Source organism: Bidens hawaiensis, unplaced genomic scaffold (assembly GCF_021521415.1).
Source record: "Bidens hawaiensis isolate Kalapana, Puna unplaced genomic scaffold, B.hawaiensis_p1.1 tig00004752_1, whole genome shotgun sequence".
NCBI classification, from domain to species: domain Eukaryota; kingdom Viridiplantae; phylum Streptophyta; class Magnoliopsida; order Asterales; family Asteraceae; genus Bidens; species Bidens hawaiensis.
Window position 1 is genome coordinate 140999 of NW_027504962.1, and position 13306 is coordinate 154304.

A 13306-nucleotide genomic window follows, 5' to 3' on the forward strand; every position below is an offset into this window, starting at 1 on the left:
AGTCAATGTCACTAAAAGCAACGTTATTAAGAATTAACATGTCTAAATATCTATGTTCAACTAATGAGGAACTCCGACAAGTGATGTAGCATGATGGTGTTCTTATTTTGAATGAGGTTCGTATTTTGTGCTTTATCCTTTCAATATCTCAACAAATATGCTGCTTGAGATGTCAATTTTCCTCCCAAAAGCCCACTAGCTTCAATTAAACTCCAGTTCATCTATAAATCTATCACATCTCAAGTCCTATCCAACTATAATTCTAGCCTAGCTACGCCTTAGACTTCAGCTCAAAGTTATGTTTAAGTTGAAACTTAAAACACATCTAAAGCAAAAACACTAAGTATACATTAATATTACTAATAATAATAATAAAATTATACTAATATATAACTCATTTAAACAATGAGATATAGTCTCAAAACATTAAATCAAAAAGAAAATTTAATACATAAAAAAACATGATACAACCAGCAAAATATAATTTATTTGTTAACTTTATAATATTTAATTTTAATACAAAAATCCTTAAACGGCATTCACAACATCGATTGATCTACACGAGTACACATCAAGTTTATGTTTCAGCTGAAACCTAAGTACATCATAACAGAAACCCTACATACTTAAACAAAAACTAAAACAATGAAAAACGGATAAACAAAAACATCACCTCGACTATAAAGAACAAAACAACATATGATACAACTAACAAAAACACCAAACATTAACTCATTACGTATACTTAAAATTAAGTTCCACCCCCAACAACAAATATACCCCATCTCAGTAAAAAAGAAATTAAAAAAAATCCAAAATGACATTAAAAGCGACATCCATGGTCCATGTCGGTTAACTAAAATAATATAAAAAATATGTATTCAACTGAACACTTAAATCATAAAATTAGTATTAAACATAGTCATTCAAAATAATATTAAAAAAACCTAAAGAAACCCGCGTAACACACGGGCTAAAAACTATTTATCTATATATATAAAGTTTAAATTAAATAAATGCAGACTTTTAAAGTGTCAATACGTAAAAGATTAAAAACAAAATCTCCTGGTCAAATAATTTGTGTTTGTGTTAGTGTTTTTGTTAATCCAATACTCTCTTCTCGTATTTATCTTATGATTACTCACGCATCCTAAGAAAATAAAGGCTCATCCCCACATCCATGATACTTACCTAGTGTATTTCAAATATATATACTTTTATCGTGTTTTTATATACTCCCTCCGTCTCATTATAAGTGTTATAGTTTGAATTTTCAAGTATTTCTTTTGCAACCTTGATCGTAAATATTTTAGTTCGTGTCATATAATTATACTTGATGAAAGTTATATCAATGTAAAATGCATTTAAAACACAATCCATTCATATATTTTACATCAAGTATTATATAACACAAATAAAAATATTTTCGGTCAAAGTTAAATAAGAAAGACTTGAAAAATCAAACTAGGACACTTATAATTGGACGGATGGAGTATTTTTTAAACGTTTAAAAGAAGTAGAACAAACAAAGGAACCTAATAATCTCTTAGAAGCGGGAAGGGTATAGAATCAAACTTCAAATCCACCAAAAGAGAATCAAGGTATATATACTTGTCCCATAGCATACTCCATGTAAAATATCCCCATCAACCACTTGATTTGTACGCATAATTATCCCATTAAATTATAAAAATGCAACATCTATATGTGCCCAAGATCTAGCAGATTTCTTTGATCTCTCATTATGAGCAACCATATGAACAATACCCGACAGCTTTCACGACTTCCTAGCAACGCCTATGCAAGATACATCAATGGTTCTCGGGTGAATTTCGACTTCATACCTCCACCATCGCATCCTTTTCTTCCTACGTTGGTTAGTACTATTTTCCACTTTTTTGGTATAAATCTATGAAACTATAATTCAACTTTATTCTTCGAGATATAATTATACTTTTATTTGAAGTTATTGCTAACATAAATTATTTTCAATATTTTGCAGAACGAAAGAGCTGTGGTTGATCCATGGTTATGGTCACTTCCGGAAAGAAATTTGTCTTTACCTTCGACCATGATAAGGTGATCTCTATGCCCAGTTTATCTCTTCAAAAGGACATGCCTTATTATTCCATATTAAGACGTTTTGGTCCTTATTATTCCATATTCCATATTTAAGATAGTATTGGATCAAAATTAGTTGAGAATTTATTATCTCATCTTCGTTTGTCCAATTTATTTACAACCTGCTACTTTACTTATCAGCTTAGAATTATAGAATTGATAATAGGAGCAAGTTCTTAAAAAAGTTGTCTCTAGTTTAGGGGTTCCGGTTTTGGACAACAAATATCAAAACCGGTTTCTGTTCCAAACTGATTTTTAAGTGGTCAATGATCCGTTTGGTGCAAGCGGTTCTGGTTCAATTTTAACCGGTTCAATGGATCAGTTGCGCACATGGTATTAACTCTATGACTTCTTGTCTTTTTTTTTTGAACGGCAAATTTATAGAAAGGCTAGCGGGGAAACTAGCAAAAACCCCAAGACAGAACCAAAGAAACAAACAAGACTGTCTAAACACCAAAAAAACCTCTAGAAATCTAACAAGGGAACACCTGAACAAGCATCAAGCAAAGAGACCTAGATAACCAAACCTCATCCTCGGGATCTAAACCCTTTTTCTTCTATAACCTTCGAAACAAGATCTTCCATACCCTCAAAATTCATCCCCAATTCACGAGCCATCATAATCGTAGCCTCAACCTCCTTTGTGTTGTCACCTACCGTTTGACACTCGTTAACAACACCCTGGAAATCATCAAGCCCTTCCTCACTTAACACATCATCCCGGATATGTTTTTCAACCATACAATTATCAATAATCTCCTCCACCGACAGAGGATCCGACTGATTAATTTTATCTTTTTCAACCACCAATTTATTATGTTTAACACTCAAATTGAAGTCCATTACCGAAAATGACGGGCCCGGTTCCTCAGCAGGCCGATTGACTTCACATACGGGATTAGATAGCACTTCAAATCTGTTTGCTTGGGCATTTGGCTCATGAACCACTTGAGTAAAGTTAAGCCTCACCGTACTATTATTAGCACCACTCGTATTACCACTTGTACATGAATTATTGACCTTGCTTGCAACCATATTTGATTTATCATTACAGCTTTTCTCAACAATCTACTCACAGTAGACTTACCTCGAGCATCAGAAACTACACTTTTTGACTCCGTGACATGCTTAGGAGGTTCGTTTCCTTTACGTCTTTTCCTAATTACCGAGGTAAAACCTTCAAGCTTATCACCAAAAGGAAATTCAACAATGTTAGGAGTATTTTTCGGCTGTTCTTTTGCAACCTTCTCTGCAACCTCTTCCTCGGTACGGGGCCTTTTATTACAAAGATTAAACGAGTGTCCAAACACACAATAATGGGAACATGTAGTGGGTTTCCATTGATAAGAAACCTTCAAAACACCTATACGAGCATTACAATTCGGACCAGCCGGGTATTCTGCCTCAACTTCGTCCGGTAAATTAGACTCGGCCTTTACTTCAACCAACATACGGGCATACCCCATTTTACCAGTTTTACCCACTACACGAGCTTGAGTAATTTTATCCAACAACCGCGGAACACCAACCCCACTAAAAACTTTACTCATACCCCTTTCCGTCCATAACTCCATAGGAATATTATGAATGATAACCCACAAATGTAAAGCCGATGGCTCAACTTTTTCAACACATAAACCCAGTACCCATTTATTAAGAAAAATGGGAATGTTATTAACCATCCAAACTCCTTTTTCAAGTACCTTATTCATCCCCATTTCACTCTTGAATTTAAAAAAATAGAAACCGGTCGTATTCTTTGAAACCTCGGCCAAGTCATAAGCTTGCCACAAATGTTTAAGACATAAATTTACCTTATTAAAATCCATGGAGGTGCCAAGGAAATAGCCATAAAGGTAAAGCGCAAACTCTTTTGCCGAATGACCAAGATCATCGTTCGTAAGAACAACCCGGCATTTCCCATCCGGAGTAATAATAGGTGGAATGTATTCCAACCGATATTATTATCAAGATTTGCTTTCATTTGGTCGGCATAGGATACACCGTTAATATCATTCTTTTTCCAAACATTCACCGGCGGATTCGCACTGACATTATTAACCACTAACGGTTGGGAAATTACCTGAGGTATGTCAGCCATTTCATGGGCAACCGAAGAAATATCCTCTTCAATTAGGGCAATAGAGGACGCATCATCAGTAGCCCATCCCTCGGTGTACATATCCTCATCCCCACTGGATCAGACGCTTTCTTCATCGACTCAGTGCAATTGCCATCTTTCATAACTTGTTGGAACTGTTTTGAGGCCCAAGCAGGCAGAAACCCGATTTGAGTTGACACCATTAATCGGAATCTGGTCTATAAATTCCTTCACCCTTAGGTCCGATAACATTGGACTGTAACGAACCACCTGTTTTGACTTCTTTATAGTCCTTAATCCATGGGACTTAAAGCATTGGTCTATGACTTCTTGTCAAACCAGTCATTTACTCATTTACTCTGGTCTATGACTTCTTGTCAAACCTGTCATTTTTCCATGCACCTATATAAGCATTGGCAAACTTTGTTAAAAAAATTATATAATTATATATATACTGGATTTTAGATCCCCGTATGTTACATAGGTTAAATAATAAAAACGATATGATTTATAAATCTGTGAATGATTTTGTTAAAAATGATATTAACTCATATTAAATGGGTTGTACAATGAAAGAAATGTTCAATTTGTTAAGATGTTTTACGAACATTCTTAACTTTTTTTTTAAAAATTAATAAAATGTTTTATAAAAAAAATTATAGAAAGCGATTATTTATATAGATTAAAATACAATGGTGTCAGCAAGCAATCCTATTGGGCCAAGTGGTGCACTGTCCATTGAGTCATGTTATTTGTTTTTTTTTTCTGTTTATGTTTTGGTAGAACATAACAGAAATTGACTGCTTGCCACCTCAATGTTGGGGTCGGCTACACTCGGGTTTTACTAACTTATAACTTTTACCGATCGACGTCATCTCACTGGTCCACCACCTATTTTTTATATTTTTTGTTTTGGTTCCAGCATTGTAACAAAACGTAACTAAAACACCGAATTCGCGTGACTCGCTATCTCAACGCTCGGGACCAACAACACTTGGGTTTTATTAATGTCCAAGTTTTACTGATACTGCTTTCGACGGGAGAAAAACTTGGACGTTAATAAAACCCAATCGTTGTTGGTCTTGGGGATTGAGATAGCGAGTCACGCGAATTCGGTCGGTTTCAGTTACATTTGTTACGATACTAGAAGTAAAACAATATGTATATATATATATATATATATATATATATATATATATATATATATATATATATATATATATATATGAGGTGGGCTAGTGAGGTGACGTCGAACGATAAAACTCGGACATTGGAAAAACCCAAGGGTTTTTCAGTCCTGGCGTTGAGTCGGCGAGCAGTCGATTTCCGTTATGTTTCTTTACGCAAACGAAACTAAAACGTAAAAAAAAACAAATACCAAGACTCAATGGTGGTGCGACATTTGGCCTCATAGGATTGCTTGTGGCCGCCCCAACATTGTAGTTTACTCTATATAGATTTCGTTATGATATTGGAACTAAAACAAAAAAAATATCAAATATGTTGAGGTGGACCAGAGAGGTGGCGCCGATCGGTTAAACTTGGAGATTGGTAAAACCCGAGTGTTGTCGGTCCCGACATTGATGCGGCAAAAAATCGATTTCCATTACGTTCATTATGGTACCGAAACTAAAACAAAAAAATGAACTCAAATAACATGGCTCAATGGCGATGCACCACTTGGCCCAATCAGATTGCTTGTGGCACAACATTGAATTTTACTTTATATAGATAATAAACGTCGTTTTAAATATTTTATTTTTATATGTTAATCCTTTTTAATCGATGAATTTATATTTCGAGTTTTTTTTTAGACTGTTACAAATGCAACATATACATACCGAATACGCGTCAACACACTACCACAGAGCAACGCTCGGATATTACCGGCCAAATAAATATTGTTTTAAATTTGTTAATTGTTTTTATAATACGCTATACGAATGTTGCTAGTTTGTTTTACAGTTTTTCTTTTAAGTGTGTTAATTTGGCGAATATTTTTTAGGTTTAGTTTCGGTACAGCAACAAATGTAGCTATACTGACTGACTTGCCACTACAATGCCCAGATTATACTGTTTTAGGCTACCTTTATCAACAACCCAACTCAACCCAACTTAGTAATAAAAAACTAATTTCTCTCTCTTCAACATACACAACCCAACCTTACCCAACTTTTTTATTTTTATTCACAACCCAACTCAACCCAATTATTTTAATACATAATACATATATATTATTTATGTTTTAATTTATTTTATAAAATCTATTAAATTAAAAAATCTATCAAGACTAATACTCAATGTACTAGTCTCAAAAATAATACTCCATGTATTAGTCACAGGTCCATGAATATATGCTAGAATGAGCAGATAATTTCATATTATTTTTATCTTACACATACATAAAATAGATAAGTTGAAAAATAAAATATCTTACACATACGTAACTTGATAATTAAACATCTTACACGCTAATTAAAAATAAACTAAAGATAAATCATACAATAGATAATATTGCACATACATAATTTACATATAATAATATTAAAAATGCCCTGTTTTTAATAAAATTTATATCGAAATACTCATAAAAATAAACTAAACAAAACTATGTTTTTAAAAATTTAAAATAAATTAAACAATATAAATTATTAACAAAAAATCAAATTGTATAAAAAATTTTTACACATGATGATATTAAAAAATTAAAAAAATACATATTTTTAAAAGTGTTCCGTTTTTAATAAAATTTGTATGACAAATGTTCATAAAAATAAACTAAACAAGACTATGCTTTTAGATATTTAAAATAAGTTAAATAATATAAATTATTAAATAAAAATCAAATTATATAAAAAAACAAATTTGCTTAAAGAATAGAAAAGAAAAGAATAATTAATTTAAAGGTGGGTTGTGACTTAGGTTGGGGTTGTGACTTAAGTTGAGGGGTGAAAAGGATTTAATCTTTTTATTTATTTCTTGAATAGTGCCATGACCTTCTAAGATGTCACCAATAAAACTAGTCTAAGGATACATCATGAGTGGCATTTGGCAAAACATACTCTTTTGTTATGTAGTATATATAAAGGATAGAGAGAAATATAGATGGCTATACATGTTCTAAACTATGATATCCTCTTTAGTGGGGATGCCAATAGGATGAGTATTGGTAATACATGTCCATATACACCCGATAGAAAAAGCGTTTTGTATACAATGGTCAATAGTGTAGGGTACTTTTCACATAATGCCGGCTAAACCTCTTTGTTCGTCTGAAACAATGTCTGAAAACGAGGTATTATTGTAAAAATATTATCTTGCTTTCACTCTAAATAAATCGAGATGTAGTTATCAGTGTTTGCAAATAAATAAGTAATGTAGTTCCTCACACCTTCCCGGTCCTAATTTAGATTAAACATCTCTTGAATCACACACATTAATCCAAATCCCAAATTACAAATACATAATTATTTATTTAGTTTGTTAAAACATTGCATATGGATAGCCGTTGAGTTTTCATATACATTTTAACTACATTAGTATTTTAAAAGAAAAACCATATGTGGATTTTCAGCTTCCCACGACCACGTATGCAACTTGTAGTGTTCCGCAACAATGTGGCAAACAACAATAACATGCGGTCAAGATCAACGGAACAACATGGGCAACAACATTCTGAGTTAACCCTGAACGAACAAAGGAAAGCTTTAAAGAAACTTAGGAGAGAGATTTTCAATCCAACTCCAAAAAAGATAATCCAAAGACTAGGTAGGTTTTATAGACAAAATGATGCTACAAAACCGTACAAGGAAGACAATAATGATGATGATGATGATGATGACAAAAGGTGTGTTATTTGCTTAGAAGTCTTTGAACCAAAAGAAGTGGTAATGGTGACACCATGTAATCATATGTTTCATGAGGACTGCATCTTCCCATGGGTTAAAAGCAACGGCAAATGTCCGGTTTGTAGATTCTCATTTTGTGGAGTCGAGAGTGGAGCGTCTTCTACAAACAATGATAACATGATCAATTATCAGTTAACAAATGGCTTGGTTTCTTTAGTGACGTCAAGGGGTAGTTCTACCACTATTGCACCCTCTTGGATTTGACAACATCTTGAGGTTTATATAGCTAAAAGTATGTAAGTGGTGGCATAAACTGACCTATTGTAAGTTTGTTCTTTGGGTGGTCAATGGTATAAGAGGTGCAAACTATACTCAATTGGCACATAGAATAATAGCACAATATGGTTCATAAACTTTTAAAAATGATACTAGGAATCGAATGGACTTACTAAATGGATGAATCTTCACTCAATATGTGACAAACGACTCTTTTCGGTCAATATGCCTATATACCAAAAAGGTGATTCAATGTCTTAAGCTCATATTCAACTTAATTTGGATTAACTAGGTCATGTAAGGTATAGAAAAGTCATACATATCACTATCCTATATTGAGTGATTTAGGGAATTACCGGGTCACGAACACAAACTTCATGACTAATATGAACATTGGTGAACACATATATGAATCCAAAATTGATTCCATTGGGCCATAACAGAAAAACAATTTTTTACACGTTCAATTCTCGCATTATAATGCCAAATACACAACAAATGGCTCATATGCTCGTATTTCCACGATCTTACATCTAAATACCATCTACGCATGAACAAGCCTATACAATATGTGTTTATAACCTATGTAAGACACGTTAAACATATATTAATGCACTATATACATATTGCTACATCTAGTGATTAATTTATCCTACATAAGGTGTTCATTCCATCCTATATATGTTGTAACCAAAGACATTTATAACTATCAAACACTTAACCTACCTAACCTAACTAAGCATCAATAACATATAACCTAACCAAAGTAAACCCAAACCACCCCATTTCTCCCTCTTTGGTCGTGAATACCCACAAGTCCCCCCCCCCCCAAACACATTTATTTTTTTTGTACTTATAGGTGATTTAGAGAAATCCTTTGTATTTCTAGGTGGGTTGCGAACTTTTTTGTAAAAATGGAAAACTCGCAAGGGGGGCTGCGAGTTTTAACGACAAACTATAAACTCGTAAGGGGGTAGCGACTTTAAAGAAAATCTGACAAATATTTTTAATCTTGCAAGGGTGAGTAGTGATGTTTGGATACCTATTTTATTTATTTTCTGCATACCTATATTTTATGCATCAAATCATTCTCAACAAATAAGTGAAATTATTGAAATAAAAGAAACAAAGACGGGTGACAGATTTCTTCAAAAATTTTTGTGTAACTTTAAAAATATAAATATCTTTTATTTCCTTTTCTAATATAGCATACCAAATTCATTTTATGTTTCAAATATGTTTACTAACATATCACTATATTTTTCTTAAGAGAACTTATATTCAACACCTATATTATATCTTTATACCCTCTAGTTTAGCTATTACGTATTATTAAGCCAAATCAGAAACCAATTTTCGGGCTACTTTTAACTTCAAGTTGCAGCCAATTATTCCGCTCCAACATAAAAGTTGCATGGATATTTTTTCGTGGGGTTTCTGAAGTTGGTCCTTCAACGTATGCCAACCCAGAATATTTTTCGTTTACACCGTATAATGATACACGTCATGAAGATGATGTTGTTTTTCATGATAATGGTGCCTTTGATAACTATGAAGATTGTAGATCAGAATATACTCAAGATACCGAAGACGAATCTGAACATGAGGAAATACACACCCCGTCAGCGAAACGCTACAATGTCAGTATTATTAAGGATTCGATGACGTGCCAATGAATGTTGACAATGTTGATCAATGGAAGAATACGAGCTTCTTGGACTTTGAAGACGACCACATGGATACATATAATGCTATAGCGAATGAAATTCGTGTGGGTATGGTTTTTTTTTTTAAAAAAAAAGAAGATGTGATGAGTGCTGTTAAAAATTGGAATATAGCTCATGCCAGAGAGCTGATACTGACGGATAGAAAACCATTATTATGGAAAGCAAAATGTTACACAAAAAGCAAAACTTATGAAAAAGCTCGTCCAGACACCCCCTCTTGTGAATGGCACGTCACCACATCCAAGAAAAAGAATCGACAATATTGGAAGATTACTAGATAGATAGATTCTCACAACTGTTATGGAATAGTCATAACAACCAACAATCGGTGCCCAAAGTCGAAGGATTTTGCGGCACACATCATCTCGTCAGTTCGAGTGGACATTACTTATCCAGTAAAACAGATACGAGCACGAGCACAAATAAACGACAAGTGGAACGTTGATGTTTCTTATGATAACGCTTGGAATGGTCGAAAAAAACTATTGGGGCTGTTTACGGTACTTGGGAGAGTAGCTTCAATGACCTCCCTCGATATATTGTAGCGCTAAGGGCCACAGACCTTGATACTGTTGTAGAGTGGTTATTTCATCCTCGTGGCCACCCGAGCTGCCTACATTCAAATATGTCTTTTGGGCATTTGGGCCATCAGTTAGAGCATTTGAATTCTGTCATCCTGATATATCCGTAGAGGGAACTCATTTAAAGGGATCTTATCGGGGTAAGATGTTGGTCTTGTTACAAAAAATGCAAACAATCGCATACTGCCTTTAACTTATGCAATTGTCGAAGAGGAGACGCTGGAAAGCTGGTGTTGGTTTTCACGACAGTTTCGAGAGCATGTTGTTAAGCAAGTTACAAGAAAACTAAGTGTTATTTCGAACAGACACAAAGGAATTTTTCATGCTATGAATAATCTTCATGAATGGGAGGAGCCATATACTTATCATCGTTTTTGTTTTCGTCATATCAGAAGCAACTATTGACTAAGTTCAAAAGGCTGACCTTGAAAGGATTATGTTGGTATATTGGCAGCACCACTCAAGGAAGAAAGTGCCGGTTGGGTGTAACAGAAATAAAACTAATTAATCTTGACGCTTGGAGTTATTCAGATGCAATTGGAGCAACTAAGTGGGAGCTTGCGCATGATGTTGGTTGTCGCCGTTAGGGTAACTTGACGCCAAATATATAAGAGAGTATAAACAATTCGTTACGAATCGTGAGGTTGTTTCCAATAAAAGCGTGTATTGATTATACGTTTAACAATGACATTCAACAATTTGCAAATCATGCCCGTATTGAATGGAATTGCAACACGCCTTTGCCCCACGTGTGTGGAGCATGTTTTCCGAATGCGACAATAACTACCTAGAACACGAGGTAACAACGTTTGATTATGGAGAGCATATATATAGGGTGGTGACTAAGTTGCAAAGAAATAAAGACGGAGGAAATTAATATACTATTCAGTACAAGAAGAGAAAATGCATATGCGGCAAGTGGCAAACGTTGAGATTTCCATGTTCGCATGCCATTGCGGTATGCCATCTTCATTGGCGGATGCATGTAATGGTTAGGGGGTGGTAAGGTCCCCACTCAATTTTTTAAGATATGCATTTATATATTAATATTTTTATTGTACTTTTGGTTAAAATAAAATTTCCCCCCTTTACGTTTTTTTGTTTACTCCCATATCCTCCCAACTTCTAACCTAACAAATAGCCCAGCCCAAATATATTAGAACAAGCCCAATTTTAATTTTAAATTCTTGAATTTTTTGTCTTATAGGTGCTATGGAATGTTTTTATAAACCAATATCTGGACCTAGTTTAGTTGATCTAGATAATCTTTATTGGGATCCCGCCGATAGGAAATGAATTTTGGATTACCACCCAAATCAAAGAGATGAGATGCGGAGAAAGTATTGGATTAATGGACCTTGCCAACCACGTGGTCATAAGTTCCCAAAAAGAAAGATGGAAAGTAAAGAGCAACATTTCAGTCTCACTTGGTTTGATAAGTATGGTAATTGGTTAGAGTATAGTATAAAAGCATACAAAGTATTTTGTTTGTGTTACTTATTTGCAGATCATGTTGGAAACCAAGGTGTGCGCAATGTATTTTCAAAAGAAGGATTTAATTATAGGAATAACCGGAAAGATTAAGTTCACATGAGGGTGATGTTGATAGTGCTCACAATGAAGCACTTAAAAGATGTGAAGATCTACTAAATCAAAAGCAGTCTATCCCCATCGTTTTTCATAAGCAAGATGATATCGTGAAGAGAGCAAATCGGCTTTGGCTAAATGCTTCCATTGATGATTGCAGATTATGTTTGAAAAATACATTATCCTTCCGTGGTCATGATGAAAGTAAAACGTCTCTTTGCAATCTAAACTTTTTGGAAATATGGGACTTAATTTATAAGCATAACGAGGAACTTCGTAAATTACCAAAAATTGTAGGTAATAAGCAGTATTTATCTCCAAGTAGATGTTGCTAATTGTTTTGAGGAAGAAGTTCTAAATTTTATTTTTAAAGAAATTGATGATGATATATTTGCTTTGCTAGTTGATGAGTCTAGTGACGTGTCAAAAAAGGAACAAACGGTAATTGTTTATGCAATATGTTGATGTACGTGGACTTGTTAAAGAGAGATTTGTTGGTCTTGTTCATGTAATGGAGACATCTTCTTGGCCCTCAAGTATGCTATCGACACTTATTTTGCTAAATATGGATTAAGTTTTAAAATGTTAAGAGGTCAAGGATATGATGGAGCAAACAATATGCGTGGTCAGTTCAATGGTTTAAAAGCAAAGATCTTAGAAGAAAATGACTCGGCATATTATTTACATTGTTTTGCTCACTAGCTTCAGTTAGTAGTTGTGACGTTTGCAAAAAAAAAACATTTAGGTGTTGTGAACTTCTTTGATAATATAAGAATTTTGATGAATGTGGTTTGCGGTTCTTGTAAACGAACAAATATTCTCCGTGAAAATGAAAAAGAGACAGTAGAAAAAGAAATTGGTAGTGGCATACTTGAAACAAGGAGTGGATTAAACCAAGAGCTTTCTTTTGTACGACCCGGTGATATAAGATGAAATTCTCATTACAAAACACATTTACGTTTGGTTGATATGTTTCCATCTATCATGAGAGTCATTGAACATGTTACAGAGGAGTGCACTAACCCTTCTAACCATAATCAAGAAATCAACATGTTAGGTTTTTTT

At 33.9% G+C, this 13306-nt stretch overlaps 1 protein-coding gene across 1 annotated transcript; it reads left to right on the forward strand.

Moving 5' to 3' along the window:
- Positions 1 to 1705: 1705 nt before the first annotated feature.
- LOC143609555 (uncharacterized) lies at positions 1706 to 8446 on the forward strand. Its single transcript, XM_077084281.1, has 3 exons — positions 1706 to 1876; positions 2003 to 2079; positions 7797 to 8446. The coding sequence occupies exons 1-3, from the start codon at positions 1745 to 1747 to the stop codon at positions 8332 to 8334; spliced, it is 747 nt and encodes a 248-aa protein (XP_076940396.1). The 5' UTR covers positions 1706 to 1744; the 3' UTR covers positions 8335 to 8446.
- Positions 8447 to 13306: the final 4860 nt, after the last annotated feature.